General features: G+C 38.7%; 1 protein-coding gene across 1 annotated transcript in view; it reads right to left on the bottom strand.

Annotated features, from left to right (window-relative positions):
- Positions 1-443: 443 nt before the first annotated feature.
- The window catches only part of LOC105560894 (pikachurin), a 126,055-nt gene continuing 105,158 nt past the window's right edge, over positions 444-21,340 (bottom strand). Inside the window, exons 10-15 of the mRNA XM_012010396.1 lie at positions 17,817-18,040; positions 13,685-13,934; positions 12,502-12,797; positions 11,079-11,324; positions 10,288-10,391; positions 444-9,960 (exon numbers count right to left, since the gene is read on the bottom strand). Coding sequence (XP_011865786.1) covers positions 9,812-9,960; positions 10,288-10,391; positions 11,079-11,324; positions 12,502-12,797; positions 13,685-13,934; positions 17,817-18,040 — 1,269 coding nt within the window. The 3' untranslated portion in view covers positions 444-9,811. The remainder of the gene's footprint in view (positions 9,961-10,287; positions 10,392-11,078; positions 11,325-12,501; positions 12,798-13,684; positions 13,935-17,816; positions 18,041-21,340) is intronic.

The raw sequence follows: 21,340 nt of genomic DNA, 5'->3' as shown, positions 1-21,340 counted from the left end.
GAATCGCAATTGTTTCTTCTGCATCAAAGTCTTTTGAATTAACTATTATAATTTAAATTAATTAATTAATTAAATTAACTTTCGTAACTATGTAAAAGGCGAGTGAAAAACTCAATGCGCGGCGTAATAAGTTCTTAAAATATTAATTTTTCTGAGAACTTTTCCCTTATTCGTCTCACATTCCATTGTGATAGGTCACTTTCGTAAATCTTGCGTCTTAAAGATCTCATTGTAGACGCCGCATAACAACGTGAAAAAGATACTACAACTCCGCTGCTGCGCCGCACCGGTGAGAGTTTATTACAAATGTGTAAAAAATTACTTACATTCATCCAGTGACGGAATCCTGCCGTTGCAAATTGTTGCACGACATTCCGTAGCAAATTGAAGGCAAATAAATGGAAAATACGTGGAGAGAGGATTCGCAAAATCGAGAAACATCGCACGGTTTATAAAATCTCTTTGTTTCTTTTTATTGATGCTTTGACAACATGGGCTGAGACACACACATTTGCTCATAGTTCATATGAATTTAACCGCTGCGTGTTCAAACGTATACGTACACAATCCATTAAATAATCGTGCCGCGCCGACCGATGTGCGCCATCGTGTACAACTCAATTTCGGGCTTATGTAAATCACACACGTATAAAATTCGTCGATGCGAATCGGTCGCCCGGTAAAACGGCACGCGGGTCCCCGCAATTTTCCGTTTCAAATCGCAGAGCCAGGTGAAGGAGGGGAGTGGGGGGGGGGGAGGTGGTACTAACCGAACACCCTCGAAATAAATCATTAGTCGTATCACGCGCCATACACGGGCCGGTGTCGCGAAACGTCGACGTTCACGCGCGATAACGCACCTCGGCACACGCAGATTGATAGAGTATCGATTCTCGGTCGTGTGATCGCTACACTTGTGATATATCGTGCGAGCAATAACAATCGCACTACAGGAAGATTGTTCCATTAATCCTGGACACGGGTAATAAAACTCACGTAGATCTCACGATGAAGCTCACATGCGCGATTATTATTTATCGCTTATTTTGTTATTCTTAACGGGTAAAGGCTCAAACACGCGAAAACACTTGAGCGGTAAGACTGAAGACTTGAGGAAAGTGACCAATGAGAGCAAAGAATGTAAGCAGCCGTTTTGAAACTTGAACGAAACTTGAAAGCAACGCTGAAAATTCCGATTGGTTGAGATTCTCAAGTCGTAAGTCTGACTGATTAAGCTTTTGCGCGTGTCTCCTGCTTAACGGAGTTACCGCAGAATCGGCGCAGAAAAGTGATATAAAAAGATATTATATGAAAGCACTTGCGATTATTTCTCCACGACAATTTTTGGAGGGACGAGGAGCGGTGGCATTTACATTTTACATGAAAGTCGCGTGTATCAACTTTGCGAAAATTCAGCTTTACATCGCCGTGCGATTCGATATTGATTTCCGAAATTTTGCGGCATGGTCGTTCAATTATTTTCGTTTCATTAGAAATACGATCTTTTCGTATTATTTAGTTTACATCGTATTTAATTGCAGGAAATTTGCATTGTGACACATTCTCTTAGCTAATCGAAAATCAAAGGGAACATCGTTGAAGATGCCGTTATTCTACTTTCGCGAATAACTAACAATAAGTTAATTTAATCCTAACTGCAGTCACTCGGCGATGGTTTGCGTAGATAAAATAACGGCATTTTCATAGGAATGAAGCGAGCGGTGCCTTTTTACACTCGTCACATCGTCTGTCCAAGATTAATCCACAATACGTTTCCGCAATTCGTACGCGGGCGTCGACGCGCCCACGACAAGTGCCGGAGAGGACTGAAGCGAGAGATCGCAAACGATCGCGAACGTAGCGTTCCTTATCTTTATTGCCACGAGCGTCTCACGAACATTTAACGATGAAGATCTTACACATTGATCGTCTGAAACGAGGACGGGAGGCTCGCGAGGACCGAGGGCTTCGGCCGCCCGGCGAGTCTCGTTACGCGCGCGTAAACGCTCGTGTCGTCGAACGCGCGCGTAATTTGCGCAAAATTTGCGGATCTCCGAGGGCGTGTGTGTGTGTGTGTATGTGTGTGTGCATGTGAATGCGTGTGCGTATGTGTGTTTCGAAGGAGATACATCGCCTCGCGATAATCGCGCGCTCGTCGACACGCGCGCACGCGCGCATGTATGTACATAGATATCCGAGGAGATCCACATGGGTCGTAAGAATAGGTCGACAGGATAGACTCTTCTAATAGACTTTGCAGACGGACATAATAGAAATAGTTAATATATATATAGCATCATATATTAATATAATATTCAGTAATAATATAATATCTATTATATATTAATATGTATTGATATTTTTCCCCCTTTTTTTTCAATATAGTGCTTCTTCCCGCTCTCTTCTCAATTCTCCCGTTTTGTCTTGAGGTGTGATATCCAGCGATTTGCTTTAGATTTAGTGGATATGATGTGAAAAGTACGCGCGCGCGTCAGCCTTATTACACGTGCTTAATCGTCGAATATCATTCTGTGCCGCTAAAAAAAAATCTTTCCCCTTTGAACGTTTTCTGTGATCGCGCCTCAACCCTTTCGCTAAGCCCCCGGCAAGTAAGCGATTACATGCGCGTCCGAATTGGTAAGTGTCGGTAAATAAAATGAAGATGTAGTGAGATTTGTAAGACTTGTTAATCAAAGTGCTTTGCACGGTATGGTATTATATAAACAACGGATAAAAATTGCATTATTCATGACTTACAGATAACTCGCGAAAATTCGTATTGATTTATCGTCGTCGCTCTAATTGTAGGAGATTTTTAAAATCGTCCTTAAACCTCACGTTTTAACCTCGCGCTTTATATTATATTCTAAATACAAGTAAATTGTGCAAATTGATCATCTTGTGCAAACTGCGGTAAATTCGCGGAGCGTGGAAATTTATTCATTCGTTCTCGAATGTCTCCGGCACACAAACGAAACTGGCGAAAGGGTTGAAATTCGTAGAAACTTCTGGTAAACTATTTTCGCGCAGGATTACATCGAGGGACGCAGGGCAAGAGCCACTTTTACGAGAACGTGGAGAATCCGCGCTTCTTTATCTAATTGGAGTTTCGATTGTACTCCTTTCCATGAATTTCTTCTTAATTTTCTATTTCGCCCGTAACGTTTCCACTCAATCTCCGTATTCTCGTTTAAACAGCTCATCCTGTATACACTGAAAATAATAAAAAAACAACTTCGATGTATAGGTGCTTGTACGGTGCTCGAAATCAAGTGCGAACGTCCGATTGTGTGTGCATTTATCCTTTTCTTTTATAAACGAGATAAATAGTAACTTTTGTCGGCTGTGACGTTCTAAAAGCGAATTCGAGACTGATTTTTTTTACGTGCCCGTCTCTTCTTCCTACGAAAGGTACACCGACTCGAATTAAATCTGAAAATTAAAAAACGTGCTCAGAAAAAACGGCGTCCTTTACGTACGTACAATTTGTGTACGTAAAGTTTTTGTACGAGAGAGAGTATAATTTAAGGAGTCGTCATATTTCTATGTTATTTAACTATATCAGATATTCTTTTCATCCCACAACTTATTCAATAAAAAAATTACACAAGATAAACATAGTTAATGAATCGTGGAGTCTAATAAATAATAAATCATAATAATAAATTATTTATTTTACTTCATGGCATTAGTTATGATTATCTTATGAGTTCGATCTCTTTGCGAGCCTCCCCAGTTTATTTTAATTAAAAAGTTATAATGAGAGTAAATAAACAGAAAACTGTGTTTAAAATAAATTGATAAACTGCAACTTATTTTGCTTGCTTCTACAGAAATTTTACTTGCTTTTTAAATCATTTCTGATTTTAATATCGTTGACATAAATTTAGTTATTATTTGTCCATACATCGTTCAAAACGTTAAAGAAACATTAATAAGTTTAGTTGGAGAATGTTATATTAAATAATTGAAAACATTATAGCACAATTTATTAAAAGAACAGAAATTTGATGAAATAATAGCGACGATTTTCTCTTCTCAAAAATTTCATTCAGATGCATTTCAATTACACTCGATCAGATCAGATCAATATATCTGATAGTCGAGTAGAAATCGCACCATGTTTAATTATCGTCAGATAATCTTATCGGTAAAAGCGACGCCGTTTTTCCAATCTAAGTTTTTCCAATCGACTTTGATTCAGTTCTTTCAATGAAGAAACGCCATATTCTATTAGCGATAGTTCGCGGAACTTTTTAAATTGATGCTGTCACGCGTTTCAAGACCAGTTGCTTCAACGCAACTGCGCTTTATTTTAGTAAATAAAGACATGACATAAAATTTCTTAGGCAACAGTAATCAGAGAAGCAATTAGCCCATATTATCAGAAATAATATGTACCATTTGCTAATTTCATTTAAATATAGACGTTTGTCACGTTAAATATCCAACATATTGCGTTTGCGTAGTTAAAATTGCTTTTGCGTAGTTAAAATTATAAACATTTCTTAAAAATTTCCTAAAAGAATTTGGAGAACTCTTAATTTGCTGTAAATAAATCCGGACCAAGTTCTGCAGGAAGGAAACAATTAAAAGTATTTGATTTATCGACCGATTCCGTCTCTGCAGAAGTTGCTCCGACTCGCAAATGAAACTGTTGCAACTCATAAAGTGACAGTTTCTCGTTCTAATTCGATACAGCACATTAGAACGTTAGAACAAAAAATCACATTCATTTTCTCGCAAGGACTCTCATTCATGCTTCATTGAAGGGTCGCTTGTTCTTATATATATATATGTATATATATATATGTATATAATGGATATGAAACTTTTCTTTTTTGTTTTTGATCTTCGAATGAAAAACGTACGATTGAAAGTTTGAAACGGCAGGTGCGAAGGCAAGCGCTAATTAATTAAAGCTTCGGTCTACTATCGTACGTTGCTGTTAGAATCAGATTTGCCATCGAATACTCGAATTCTCAAAGGGCAACCGCATAATTAGTTATTCCAAGCTTTATGCGATCGGGACGAATTCCAACTATTTACTGATTAAAACAATTATCGAGCAGTAAGTTGGCTGTCTTTTAGGATACTTAATCTCAATCTGAGAAAACTAGATCGGATATTCAATTACGAATTGTAATCGCAATTTGATTTAGTTCTAATTTGCAATAGCTTTCGAAATTTATACGTCGGACAGCTGATTGTTATTATAAGAGTTTGCTGTGTTTGCTGGAATAACGGAATTATTATCGACCCGGATATTCGCAATTCAAGCATGCGGATACTCGGGAAATCCCATTTTGGAATAATTACCACAGCTGGAATATTGTTATTGAATATTCGAATTATACGTTGCACACTTCGAGTAATTTCGACGGTACTGGGTGGAATGCGTCCAGGAACCATATTTCCAAGTTGGATGCGTTGCAATTACAAAATCAGCACAACATGCTTGGACTTCCCGAGAAATTCTCCGCCTCCGTAGATTCCTGCGGGTTTACTTGCTATCTCGAAGAAACGGAGTACCGCGCTATACAAAACGTATTCAACGTACGAACACAAAAGCCTCAAGTCACTCAATGCATACTTACGCGAAATATTGTACATTGAATTACGCTAGAAAAAGTGCCTTTAATCCTCCCACGCGTTACACATCCCACGCGTGAAAAAAAAATTTTTTTAACAAAGGCGCTGGACGTACACTGTATATGTTGGACACAGATCATATAATGATGCGATTGTATAATTCGACCAATTTCTATTTAAAGAGCTGAAACACACGTTAAATCTCTCATTTCAATTTATGTATAATAAATTACTAGGACAAACGGAATTATTTCACACCGGAAACGGCAAGTCTCTTCGTCCGAAGGACTCACTTTTTGCTAATTCTTTGATTTTTCTTCTCGTCCGAACGTGAGAGGATTAATGAGAACGATAATTACTCTGCTAATTCTCGACGTACAATCAGTTAAATCGTATATTATTACATTTTCTACTACCGACTACCACCCATCTTTGATATATTATTATATTTAGTCCCGAAAATAACATCCGTACAAAATTGACTACAGCCGATTGCTTTTATGATGTGTGTCTGTGGGGTGTATGTGTGTGTGAGCGCGCGCACGCACGCACGTGTGTGCAAGTGTGTGTATGTGTTTTAGTAGGTCATTTTAAAATCATTTTCGTGCGATGACAAAGTGAAGTTCATCGATTACTCTATATGCCTTACGTTATTTCACCTCATTTCTTTTCGTTCATTTCTCTGTCTCACTTTTCTACTTCCTTCTCCCCTCGTCTCTTTCCTCAGGAGTGAGATAGGGTGTGTATACGTATTGACCTGGGATTTTCCGACCGGTAGTGCTAAATTGTGTTCATAGGATTGAGTGAAACGCTCTATGAAGATAAAAAAATATGCGACGATCTGCATAATAAAGATATCATTTGTTCTTCTTTTTTTTTATACGTATATGTAAAAGTGTCATTGTTATCCTCTCGTTTCCTCGCTTTCCTTCGTTGAACAAAATATTAATTATTCAATTTTGACTTTAATTGTCACTGAACAGAAAATTAAACATTAGCTAAGTCGCGGTGAAAATATTTCTGTTTAAAATGATAATTTGTTATTTTTACCATACAAAGTCATGAGATACAAATACTTCGTATACCGCGTATGTTATGATATTAAACCTTGCTTTTTTGCACTTTTGCTTTTTAAATGAATTTCAGAAACTCAATTTACGTTTTTCTCTCACGCGAATAAACGGACAATAATTTTAGTGATTTTAACGAAGATGAAAAGTGTCTTATTACTAACATAAAATGCAAGTTTTTCTTGCATAAGGAATATTGCTGTAATCATAGCCTTAAAATACCCTTAAGGTGTGGCGTTTATACGGACGAAATGGGTCAAAGATCCATATATTGCCTAAATTATTTGCAAAGTTTACCCAACACCGGATGAGATTGTTTACAAAGGACGCGAGCCCCGCATTGTCATCAGGATATGCGCTTTGCATTCTGAAGTTGCATTTTACGTATTATATACTCTCGTTGGAATAGACGGTGATACAAGTGTTGGTGTTTGGTCCATGGCATAGCTCTTTATCTCTCTCTTATTTTTATTAGTAGTTACTCGTATCAATCACAATATCAACGATATCGTCGTGGAACTAAAACTCGTGCTCGTAGTTGCGCTTGTGACTTAGCTGCTAGAAAAAGATCGTGATGATTCTTAAGATCATTAGAAAAGTTGCGGTACGCAATGATTCGTAGGAGCAGCGAGCACACACTGCCTGGACCGGCGCTAGACAGTTTTTTTTCCCCCCGGCATTACAATAGTGACGCGGTGTCGTTTTTGAGTTGCGAAATTTTGCTAGCGTACCAATCATGTAATTCTGCTGATTGCATTTTCTTTATAAAAGAAATTTCACATACATTATCATATTTTTATGAAGAATATAATTGTTCAAAGGAACGTAAGGTAAAAATGTGAATTAAAATTATAATAACGTTATTAAAAAAAAAATTTTTTTTAATATTTAAAAGAGAAACGTAAAGGCAGGAATCAGTTTTAGAAAGAATTAAAGCAGCGTACAGCAAAAACAAGTATAGAACGTTACGCAGACATAAACGTAATTAACTCTGCGAGAAAATTTTCATGTTTTTAAAGTAATATCCATCTCTCTCTCTCGTGCTTCTCTCCCTGAATTCCCCATTCGAATTCTCCCTCAATTGAGGCTTTATCGAGCGCCGATCCAGGCGCGCCCCGATTTTCTCGATAATTGCTGAATGCTTTGAACTCGTAAAGATCGAAGGTTATGACACCTCGTGTCGAAGATAACATCCGGTCGGAGGGAATAATCAAAATTGACGCGGAGGGGTTGCTTTTTCTACATACTTTTATCTTATTAGGCCGAAAGCCGTCTTCGAGACGCGCTCCGTCAAATTTTATATCCGGCCGGGCATTATCCTGGTGCAACGACTTCCCTTTCCTTTCTTCCTTATGGATGCTACGCACATTCTCGCGCGAATCTCAATCCTCTCATATCACGTTTGCGTAAAGTAAGCGTTGCTACAAGATTCCTTCTTGAATGAAGTCCTGATTTTGTAGAGCGTTAAACTAATGCACTCTCGTCGCTTCATTGACTCCACTATCGTCACGATAGACATTGTTATTACTAATAAATTTTATTACAAGTAGTAATCTAATTCGCGCGAATTTAATTACGAAACAATTTTCGAGAGAGGCGACTATTAATACGCAGCTATGGGTAAAGTTGAAATTATTAATAGTACGGTGTGGTTTAATCACGAGTGTCAGATAAGAAAGTTTTAGTTCGATTCGCTTTTCACTTTTCCTAGTCCGAGCGAAAATGAAACGTAATTGCTGCCAATTTTAATTTAATCAATTACCGTTTTAAATCACCTTTGACTCAATTTAAGAACAGACATGAGTAAAAGGTTATAATTTACCGCGGCACGAGCATTGACTTTTTTTTTTAGGAAACGATTGCAAAAATTTCCGCGGAATTTTAATTTGAATAATCTTCGCCTAACGTGATTTAAAGATAGTGCAATCATCATCAACTTTATTGTAATTCTGTAAAAGTGGGAAATACTGCAAATTTAACGATAAGAAACTTCTCTCGCGACTCTTGCGCGTAAAACAGCGCAGACATTACACAGCAATAATTGATAAATTTCACTTAATTAATAAATCGGATTAGTCTCTCTATTTTTTTCATTACAACGTTTACGCTCGCTTCGCGTCCTTTCGCTGGAATTTTAGTAACATCCTCGGTATTTAAATCTTAATTAGATAAAGAAATAAATTAAAAAGTACCAGCGACCGTGGGGCGAGGCGAAATTTTATCTTTTTAACCCAATCAAGAATTGCTTAGCGATAATTACTTACGAAGAATGGAAGTAGAAAAGCTGTCTTACTTGTTTAGTTTAATTGTACATCAAAGTATTATTTTACCGTGCACGATTGCGTTAACTTACTCCCAACCCTTATTAGCAGCGACATTTTTGTGAAAAATGGATATGTTACTTCGATATTTCGATTGTATATTTAATATTTTCCATATTCTCTTAGTTATCACTTCTTAATTATCATTTTAGTTGGTGTCGAAAATAATCTTACAAATTACACAAACGGTTGTGCTTAAAACCAGTTTCTCTCTCAGTTCTCGAGAAGCACGATCAAGTGGAGTAGTTGTGACTTTCGGGTAAATAAGACAATGCAATGAGCTTCGATATGACGAACGGTTGCAATCGTTTAACGACGTCATGAGGAAACGAACATCATTTTTAATGCCCCATAACTTTGTCGGAGAATCATTATCGTTGTCTCGTTTACGCGACGCTTTCGATCGAACCTTGTAAGGCCGGCCGAGCGTAAGGCTCGGCAGGAAGTCGCAGCGCCAAGGATTAATGCCGCGAGGCAAATTGATAGATATCTCCGCTCTGTATCTCGGATATCGCCCTAATATTTACAGTAAAGCCGCCTACCAGTCGATGGCCGCGCACGACGGTTGCCGACCCGCTCGATCTCCATCTTCTCGAGAGTTCCACCTGTGGAAGGATGAGTCTGTACAAAAATGATGAGCCGCGCGCAGGACATTACGCGCGGCCGCACGTGGATGCACGAGAGACACAGATGCACACTTTCCGCGGAGCACTATCTGCCGCGGCTATTTCACCGCGGTGCGATACGTTATCCTTAAATTTTCATATCCTAGCTTCGGGATGGACCCGACAACACCACCTGACGTCGGACGGCACGGATATCTCTCTTTCAGGGGATGCATGAGTGTGTGTTGGTTGCCTGTGCGGGCGAGGACAAAGCGACGGAGAAGTCCGAGTCCAGCACGAGGTCGCTGATGCAACCCACGATGCCTTTTGTGTATCTGCCTCCCGTTGTCCTCACGATATCCGGTGCACCGCCTTCGGAACAAATTGAATTTCCATGAAAAGACTCGTTTCTTTTTTCACACGAAGTTATATTTAATCCGAAAAACGCAGATGTAACTTTTTACCGCGTTTTATTATGCTATCGTGATTGTAATTTTACGAATACAGCGTAATTTTAAGGATCCTTGAAACAGTTAATTTGCGCAAGAATTAATTTCATCGGTAGCTTTATTTTTTACGGATGTAGAATTAATTCAGAGAGTCTTTTAAAAACGTATTGCCAACGATAGCTTGCGTTTTGAGATTAAATTTAAGCTTCCTGACGATGAGTTAGTAACAATATAAAGTTTGATTATTTACCAACGTAAAGACCGGTATCGGTGTTCAGTTGTCTCAGTTGCCCCGGAGAAGATGCTGAGACGCCAGTACCACTGTCTACCACGAGAGATGCCCATTGCTCGTTTCTAGAAAAAGTCAATGTTATTCATTGCTCTATGACCCATTTCGAACACAAACATTTTTCTTTTCTCCGGTTTTAATAAAAAGCGATTTGCTTTGGAAAGAGGTAGATACAGATATTTTTTACTCGCTCTCGGCAAAATATACGACAGTGCAGATTAATACGTGAATGTTTATAAAAATATTCCTTCTTCATGAAATTTCATGGAAATAGTACCATTTTAAATGGTAGCCTCAAGCCACGCGGCTATACGGAAAATTAAAAATAGAACAACATTTGCACGCAATACTCTACTTGCATGTATGTATAGAAACTACGTGTCTTCGGTCTAGCAATTTTTTAACAAATTTAGATATATTTTTTAATTAAATCATTAAAATTGAATTGTTCTAGAAATCGACACAGCTTTCTAATTTTTAACATTAGAAATATTTTCTTTTTTAAATAACCTAATTCGTAAATCTAACTAAATACGCGTGCATTCTATCTAGCATCTTGTTAACGAAACGTCAAGTTATGATCGTAAAAATAATAATTACTTCCTCTACATTTAAAAAGACATTGCACAGTATGTCTCTTCTCTCTTTATATATCGAACATATAAAGGGATATTAAATAAATAAATATGAAAATAGGCGCGCAAGCGGAAGGAAGGGTTGGGTAACGAAGCGCATAAAGCGTTTATTCTCACCTAACTGCCCTGATACGATGCCACAGATCGTCATCCAATCGCGTTAGATTATACCGTAGCACGGCTTCCCCGGAACCCAAATTATACGCGAGAGTGAGATAGCCATGATCCAGCCCGAGGGCGAGGAAGTCGTCGTTCTCGTCCCTTTGTTCCTGAGGATCCGACTGGCGGCCGCTCCACAGCAGCAGGCCGGAGCTGCTGCTGGCGCGGAATCGCATATTGATATCTACCCTATAGCTGATTATCCTGCAAATATCGACAAGGACGTATTAGAAAGATGGAAAAAGAAATGAGAAAAATAGAATAGAAATTAGAATCCTGCAAATATCGACAAGGGCGTAATAGAAAAATGGAAAAAGAAATGCAAAAGATAGAATGGAAAAAGAATTGCGAACGTGACGACGCACGCGCACGGGGAAAGGTCAATGGAGAAGAGAAATAATTAAATAATTCAACTTACATCAATTTTAACCGTTCATCAATTTAAATTGGTGTATAATTGATAAAATTAATTTTACGTTCTAATTTAGTTTATGTACCTAATTAGCGCGTATATTAACGCTCGCTCCATGAGTAATGCAGGAAAGAGACGCTGTTAAAGCACTGTTAGAAAATTATATAATCGCCTGGTAAAAAATAATTGGACAACCTTTACGCGTAAATTAAAGAGCGTTGCCTGACAAAATAAAAACTATTTTTTTTTCTCAGATCGCTCAGTCGTTACTTGTGCGTGGCGCGAACGCTCGATAAACTAACGCAGCGCTATTTAATCAGGTCAAGGAGCGATTGTGTAGTGCAACGTGTAACGCTGTTTACCGCCCCACTCGCCTTTCAAAAGCCGGCGACATGTCGCTTTGACATTTACCGAACTTTTGCGTGCTGCCGATTATTTCACGCTCGCATAAATAAAATGTTAATAAACGAATCAACCCGCGGATTTTTAAATTGCAAAAAACGCGTCGTCAACACATCGCGATATCACGAGACTAGGGGGGTATATTCAGTTGACGAGTACGCTCGTACGGGGAGTGTCATGTATCGTAAATAGTTCGAAGCGCAATGGGACAAATGCCGCACAAAATAGAAAGTGTCCGGGGACGAAGGAACCGTCTATCCGTTTCGTCGTTAATTCGAAATTCTCAGGAAGCAAAATCACGATTGCATCGTGAGGCTAAAACACCGATATTCACCAACGTCGTTTAATCTTAGTTAATCTTTGATCTTAGTTTAAATCACCTTTGTCCCTTTCTAAGGGAGCAGTTAGAAGGAGGGAAGACTGAATTAAACAAGCAAAGTTAAATAATATTGGTGAAAACGGGCATAAAGGCATCTTATAATTGAACTCAATCGGTATTCCGAGGCGCGGGGTTATCAGAGCTCCTTGTTACTGACGTCTGCGTCTCATTATCTTTGTATTGAGCACCTTTTCATCGTGTCGGCGTCGTTATAATGCAGGTAGCTCTCGCTGCCGGTGAAGCTGGGTACAGCCCTCTCGTATCTCACGGGCGTGACGGCGTTGCTGCTGGCTCTCGCCGGTGGCGGGATCAACGGCGTGTAGTCGTCCGGTGCGGGACAAGGGTGCGGTACTCCTGGTCGGCACCGGCAGGTAAATCGCTCGCGGAGAGGCCGGCATTCCGCGTCGCCGCACGGTCTGGCCTCGCACGCGTGCCCGCAGTTACCCACGTTCACCCCGCCGAGCGCCTCGGCTAGGATGCCCACCTGCGATAAGAATCGTAATAGTTGCGTAGACAGTAATGGTGATGTAAACGGCAATAATAGAAGGACGTCCACCTATCATGAGGTAGACTTCTAATATGAGATAGCGGGGTTTCTGTTCAATTAAAAGGTCATCTGTTGACGCCACCATGAATTTATTGCTCTCAGAGCGAAGTCTGTTTAGTGGAAAATTCGTTAGATTGTGTAATGGTCGCGAAACAAGATTTGTGATTGAATTTGGATGTCGAAAATCTGCTATCTCATATTAGAAACCTATCTCATAATAGAGGGCTTTCCTCTAATGCTGGGTCGAAATAGGACGAGAAAGGAAGCGAAACTTTGCTTGTACCGACTAAAATATTTCTGACGGAAAGAGATTCGATTTCTATATGATTGAAAACATGTGTGATCGTAACATACACACGCACACACTTTCTCTCTATTGCTTCTTCTATTTGTTTCTCGCATACAATGGGCTATTAAAGGAGTGAAAAATTCAGAACCGTTTGTTTCGACCAATTATTTTTATACTAGGGATGTAATCTCAATATTTCTTATTAGAAAACAAAATTGGGAGATTTGTTAGTTTCGAAGAATTAATTGAATTTCTTAATTTCATTATTTAGCTCAATCTGAACCGTATGTTGAATCCTTACTGTTATTGGCAATTTCCGAAACTTGCAATTATACGTTCAGGCGTCTATTTGATCTCGACCCATTTTTATAAAACGCGAGGAAACGACGATAGAGATTTAAATCCAAGTGATTCAAGTAGGAGGTTTCAACGACTTATCTACCAGACCAGCGAGACTCAAACTCCGAGGCATTCCGACAGTAGCATTATCTACCGCGCAACTTCGGAGCAGCCTGTATAATCCCGGTGTTCTTACCTCGCGATTATTCAGCACGATCGTCTGAATGCAGCCGACGAAGCTGGCCGTAGTTTTCATCTTCGGCGAGTACATGTCGGGGGACGGCGCGCCGCCCAAATAGAGGTTCAGCGGTAAGGATAATTGCGTGAACGCTCCGGGCGCCAGGATTTCCTGGGCCGGGCCGTCTTCAACTTCTAGGGATGCCAAACGACCTGTCCTGGAAACCCGAACTTCGACCCATTCGCCAAGACGAACCGGATTTTCGCTTCTGAAACGATAATGCAGATAATGCAACATTGCACGCTGAAAATGCGCCGTCATTAACGTTTGAGGGGCCGGGTGAGGTTTTGATATGAAAATTTCATCAGACAGAGAGAAGAAAGTTTCCTAATTAGTGGTTACGAATCTATGCGAGAGCTGTGCATTATTTTTCACGAGTGAGGCGCGACCTCCTGCTCCGATAGTGATTTGTTTTTTTGGGTCACTTTGAATCTAGAAAAGAGTTGAGGGATTCACAGAAAGTAACATTTCAAACCGCATCAAAATGCCAGTTTACTTATTATATATATAAAAGAGTTTTTCAACATATTTTGTATTAGAAATCGTTTTCCCAGAAAGCTACGTTCAATGGACCTTAAATACTCTTTTGATAAAAGAGATTATGTGTTTCGAACGAAAAGAAATAACTTGGTTATTGTTTCTAAATTGAAACTGTAGCTGTATCTCTATTTATTTATGTATATTTCTCGTAAATTAATTTTCCCTGTTACTATTGTATTTCTAGTGAACGTACTTTATTCTAGCATTCCTTCATCTTTTTCGTTATAAGAACGCCGAGCAGGAAAATGAAGTATAGCACGAGAGACGATATGATCCTTCTAACTTGGTGAAGTATGACATAAGGTTCTTGAAAAATATCCGAAGTTGGAAAAGAGAGACGATATTACTCTTTTACGGATTTTTCGAACAATTTAATTTTTTTTTTTTCAAAAATGAAGCCTCACGCGAGAATAAATTTATATTTCGTACCTCTTTTATGCTCTCACCAAAAAAAAAGAATCAATCTTCCCCCGATTTTACGTTAACTTTACGGGCTGCATATACACTTACACGATGTGCGCACACGTATGCATCGTATTTTTACATTGCGCCTCTTTCGTTAAAAATCTTACGTTGGAGGACGCTCCGCCCGGAGAAACTGCGCTTTCCGCAAAATGAAGCTATCGCAAAAACGCGTTAGCGGCTAAAAAGAGGAACGGGGCTTTCGCATTGAAAAATTGAAACGGCACTCTTCTCGTCGCTGGTGTCCGCGCGAAGCAATTAACAGGGGCCGCGCTCTCCTCGCCACGTCTACAATTATAATCGACGTTAACTCGATATTGACGGACGCTCCATCGATTTGATTTCGCGACGACGCGACGCGTCGCGACGCCCGGGAGGCCCCGCGTCAGCCAGTCAGCCAGCCGGCCTGGAGTTTTCCTCCGAGCGAACGCGAAAACGAAAATTCGCGCACGTACCGCAGAAACTTTACGCGCCCAGCTACAAAGTCGGATCATTCAATTTGAATTTCGCGAGGGAAGTCGGGCGCGCGTTCCGTAGACAATGGATTCTCTCTCGTACCCTAGGCGGGGGACTCCCTTCCCGAGAGGATTCGACAGAAGAAATTCTTGCATAATTAATGTCGAATCGGGGGGACAGGACAAGGCCGGATATGGGTGGGGGGAAGTTCGTGGGATCGTAAGCGGCAAGTAAATTGCTAATTAATAAAGGAACGAGATGGAGTCGGAAATTTTCATATTGGACTTTTCGCCCGGCGCTATTACGATAAAAGACACGCCTGGAACTTGGAGGCTCGCTTGTTAACTGCTTCTTTTTTCCGGACACGAGGTTAAATGTCCTTGTTTAATGGCGCACGTAATAATGCACGGTTTTTTTTACGTCGGAGTTTCGCAGTGGTCGCTTTTTATTAAGCGGGAAGGAGATGTGTTTTTGCATAAGATTTATTATCTAGCGGACTGAATAATAAATAGCGCACGAACGTTTCTGCACGGCTAGGAAATTGGTATTAGAATATTTGATCATGCATTATGAGGATCGTTCACATACGCGTGTCATGAATTTATTCGTAACACTGAGCAGAAACAAAATTCTACATTGCCGCACTAATATTTAATAACCTATTCTTTGAATCAATATTTTTTTAGTTAAAATATCGTAGCATGAAGAATTGTTATCTTCCAAGTGATCTTTTTTTTGTAGTTTAAGTCTTTAATTTTACGAAAGCTCTACTTTGGTAGACTTGTAATTTGAAACTAAAAGCTAACATGTTAAGATATAACGAAATGTTGCCTAGTTACTAAAATTTAATCTTGAAAATTGAAAACTTGCGACATAATCTCTTCTGACACTTTCACAAAGAAATTGATGAAAAGTTGGTCAAATGATAGAATAAATAATATGTGCTCAATAATACACACGTGTACGCAATATGTTACTTTGTTTTATAACATAATTACGTGTGATAACAAATTTAACGTTATATTTGTGTCTTTTTTGGATTATCGATTTATTTAAAATTTTATTTGATTGCAAAGCATAGAAGGGTATTCCAATATTCAGATTTTATTCAATGGAATTGAAAGCAGTCTACTAGTCAAGCTATCGAAATGCGAATGCGAAGTATTTCGTAAATTTATTTTCGGGAATATATTCTTGAATAATTTTATATTAATAATACAAACGGTCGTGTGCTATATTCGTTGAAATAATTTCATTTCTTGTTTACAATTAAAAATTTGATATAAAAAACGGGAAATAAAAACACGATTTTCATAAAATGTCATTTTTTAAACACTTCTTTATATGAAAAAAAATATTAACAAGATATTTACATTTGGTTTAGATACGTGTATTTGCATTTTTTTTAATTATAATCTTTTTATATCACCCTTAAAGAATTTTTTTAACAAAAAATAGTTTTAATTTTAAAAATACGATGAATCTGTTCAATGCACGCTTAATTTGGATAAATATTAGAAAATATAATAACTCAATTTAGATTATAATAATTGTAATATGTGATAATAATTCAAGCAAATAGCAAATATGCCAATATATACAACGATGAATATTTCTCGGTCTTATTTAGATATAAATCAAATTGAAATTTAAACGCCCATTGAATTAGGACCTATAGGCAAGGTGGTGGCCATTAAATAGCTTAGTGAATCCATAAAAAACAAATATGCCAATATATGTTCAGGTTGTATCTTTTGTGTAATATTTTCCCGTAAATTTATATATACATTTCTCGCTTAGCAAACTCAACCAATTACTCTTGAAACGCAATCCGAAGCTAAAATAGTACAATTACATAATTGATGATCAATTTAATAATACCAATAAGTGTTTAAAACAACTGCGAAGAATAAGTTACGAAAAACGAACATAAATATACGTTCACGCGAAAATAATATTATTAGGCCTCAAAGAGGCCGACCATACATTGACACGCTCTTCATTAATTTGGTTCATTTAAATTATTAGAAATATTTGTTTGCAGTAATTATTCACGAGAACCGACTTTGATCGATTCTACTTAATAATTTTATTCGTTGTTATTACGACGAATTAAATGAAACAATCCGATCAGCATTGGTTTATCAATTTACTTCGCTTATCGTAAAATGCTATCTCAAAAATGATAACCGACATTAAAAAATATAACAGCCCGAGTGCAACTGTTTGTTAAATATTTCTGATGCTTATTCGAGGGAACAGGTACGGAACGATTTTACTAAACAATAATCTCATTTGTCATGATTTAATGCAACGAATTAAATCAACTCGAATAATCAGCATTGGGGTACATTAAAAAGTCTCTGTTCGCAAATGAGCAGGGCGAAAAAACGCCCGGGCGTTTCGCGCACGATATCGACGCGCGCGTGCGTCGGTTTAATTACCTGACGATGCATACGCAAACAGTGCAATTAGCGCTTCATTACACTCGAAGCGGTGCGCGCTGCGCGGTGCGGATACCGTCTATCGCGAAACGAACAGCTCCGAGGGTGAATTGTCACCCTCGAGCTGGCTGTACGCTGCGCTCGGCGGCAACCGTTTGCAGAAACTTCGTCGAGGGCCATCGGCTTACCTCAAAGTGGCAGGTCCTGTTCCGAGGTCGAAGGTGAACTGCACGTGGCCCGAGGAGAGATAGAGAGCAATAAAGTCACCGGTCGCGTCGCTGTGATGGCCGTTGTAGAGTATCACGCCGTCCGGCGCGGTCGGTTTTAACGTGACGGACAATTCCAGCCACGACAGCGACGTGTCCGCCAATCCCGGATAACGTAGGTAAGAGGATCCGTTGAAGGATGGAACCTGCGGGAATAAAACACCGTTGTGGTCTGAGATTGCATGGAAATGTCGTTACCGGGCAAATGCATTCCCGTTTTTGCCTCTCACCCTTAATCGCCTGCCATTGGGGAGACTGGCGAACGTGTCGTATTTGTTACGTTTCGTGCCTTTTAAGCGGTAGTGGAATGGCATAAAAAAAAACACGGGATGTCCTGTACGTCTGACAAACTATCTATCTTCGGCCAATCCGCGCTTGATTTTTTGTCACTGATAAATCGAGAGAGGCGATCAATTGCCGCATGTTTTCAGCAGTTTAACACGAGACGTCCGCGTTTACCCCTTACTAAAATTAATAAATCCGAAGTACATCTAGAATTAAATTAAGTTTTGCATTCTGTAAGAAGAGTTTCGCTCTATACGTTCTGTAGCTCTGTAGTTCTTTGGCTCTTTCTTCTTTTCGTTCTTCGCTCTTTCTCTCTTGTTCTACAGTGCTGCATAGCTTATAAAAATGCAATGTAACAAAGCATTTTTAAAGAACACCCCCTCCCCCCTTTATGTTTTCGGAACATACGATTTCTGAAAAGCCCTTTGTGTGATTTGCAATTGAAGAACAATTGGTCGCAATCAACGCCTTTGTTGAAAAAAAATTAAACTAATAAATGATACAAAAATGGCCCAGTGTGCCGAAATACACATCAACGTGGAATTATCAGACTTTATTTGTCACATACGGAAGTGTGATCGATTCTTTTCAGAAAATTAAATTTTCAAAATTGCTCAAATCTTTAAAGGACAAAAACAAAAATGTGAAATACAAAGAGGACATTGTGGATAGAAAATAAGAGGATAAGCATGTATAATTTTCCTATTTTCTTAATTAAATTTGGAGATACCATGTTAATAGAGATTTCTTGTGATAATGTTTCGGATACGAAACGCTAACATCGTACCAACTCGCGTATACTTACTGTAAATGATAATGTAAGTTTAAGGAGGAAATTGCCGTGATAATTTATAACTGAGAATGTCTTCCCCGGGAATGTGAGACTTTAACGTTTATCGTATTCCTAAGCGTGATACTCCAAAAGGAACTATTATATCATAATAGCAAAACTCTATTCGCGCAAGCTAAATATGTATTATAGAAAGTAGGAAGAACATTTTAGCAAATTCAAAATAATTCTATTCTACTTTTTACGAACATACACGTATCGTGTTTTATTTTAAAGAAATATTTACTTAGACGAACGAATAAATATTTCTATTTAAACAAAAATTAATAATGTAAATAAATATCACACGTTATAGATACAATTAATTATTGGCCGTATTAACTAATTTTTTGCTGTCTTAATATATGATTTAATTAACTCGATATACATTTTCTTTCAAGAAATATACTATTTTTCTTATCATATATTTTTAATTACGCCGATTAAACTCGTCAGAATAATTTGTACAATATTATCTTGGAAATACTTTTCCTTTTCCTTGTATCCGAAATAGTTTTTCTCGTTTATGGCAGATACTTGTCTCTTTATTCGTGACAATTTTACATTCGCGATAGATTTAAGTAATACTTTTCTTGTTAATGCAGACGCGCATGTTCGCATTCTCACACGCGCTCGCATACACACGTTTCCCTTGTGGTAGCTGTAATAACTCTTCTCGTCGCGAGCATAAAATAGAGAAACTGCCGGAACAGCTGTTGTTATTTAATTTACGGTCGGCGCGGGATTTTGTGCTTTTCGTAAATCGGAATGCAAATACGTTGTATGTCACTGTCTCGGATAATCCTTAATATAGCTGCATTCCACCAAGTACCTTAAGAGCAGTTGCGAGGTCGAAGCGAGCTGCTTCCGTCTTAATGAGTCTGGCTGATAATTGTTTGTACGTCAGTTACCTCTCAAGATAAATGCAAAATGTAAGGATCGTTTCTTCAACAAATTGCACCCTGACGTTTTGTGAAACTCAAATGGGGAAATATCAATGTGTACCATGAATTTTATGCTGGAATTTTGTCTTGTAATTTTATTTCATCTCATTTTATCTGCTTCATCTTTAGATGCATCATTGAATGCGAGATACTTCTTCTTATGGAAATTCGCGGATCTGTTATTCCAGTGAGATTCTTATAACTCTTTATATATTTTATCTGACCGATAATCTAATTGAAATTAATATGTTAGAAATACGCAAATTGTAAGCCATGTTTAAATAACGAGTCGGAACGATAAATTCTTAATGAACTATTGAACTACAAGACGAGAAAGTAGAAAAGTTTGACACGTCTCCTTCCTGACAGTTGTTTAATTATAAATATCTATATTCATAAATAAACGGTTCGCGCAAGAGATTGCGATATAAATGTCTCAGAGATATCTCGTGGGATAAATGCGTTTATACTTTCTCCGATTAAGAAAATATATTTGCTTAGTCTTGCAAAATGAGAAATTCATGTGATTTGTGAAAGAGAGGAACGTAGTACTTCTTTCAAAATACATATAACTTACTTCAAATTAGTTGCAAAGTAAAGTTTTATCATCATTTTGATTTCAAAAATTTCTTCTCTTACTTAATTACAACTATTGCTTCCCTATATTTGTATAATGAAAACTATAACTCTTTGAGCTATGAACAAATTATTTATTGTGCATATAAATCGCATTACGAATACCACTCTCCATCCACCTTTCCATTTTGCTTGATACATATTCGATTTCCTCGCTCGGATGCTCAAAGATTCCGTAGTGTGTTTTTCGTCGAATCGTTCAGGGAGGAGGGGGTGGTGAAAAATTCGAAAAATTCGAAAGGGACGAAAGCGCGGACGCGGCCCCTTTGATAAAGTACGGCGCGGGAGAGCCGGCGTAAATTAATTACAACCAAACGGAAGGAATCCTGACAGCGCCGTTAAGTCGGGGCGGGATATGCCCCTCGTAAGAAATTTCCAGTCATCCCGTACGACGCCTATATGCTCGTTGGCCTCTTTTCCCTCTTCCCGCTACGTAAAAGCTACGTCCCGGTGATAAGGAGCTCCCGCGGGAGAGCCAGGAGAGAAGTAACCTTGTATTATGCGAAAGACCAGCAACTCGTAAGATCCCTCGGGGAACACCCTTTCTCACCGCTTACGACATCGTCCGTCTGTTCGGCTTATGTCCCCCCCCCCCCAGCCCAGNTGTCCACGGCAGTCTGCGGCACGCAAAGACCGTTGATAGGTCCACGAATTTTTTACGAGACAGTTTTGAACTTGGAAATGTCCTGTTGCATTATCGAACACGCGTAGCCGAACGCGCTATTACAAACGCGACCGAAACTAAATATTGT

The sequence above is a fragment of the Vollenhovia emeryi genome, unplaced genomic scaffold (genome assembly GCF_000949405.1).
Source record: "Vollenhovia emeryi isolate VEMERY1.0 unplaced genomic scaffold, V.emery_V1.0 DF939218.1, whole genome shotgun sequence".
Lineage (NCBI taxonomy): Eukaryota > Metazoa > Arthropoda > Insecta > Hymenoptera > Formicidae > Vollenhovia > Vollenhovia emeryi.
The sequence above is the reverse complement of the archived record's forward strand: the minus strand, read 5'-3'. Positions and strand labels throughout refer to the sequence as shown.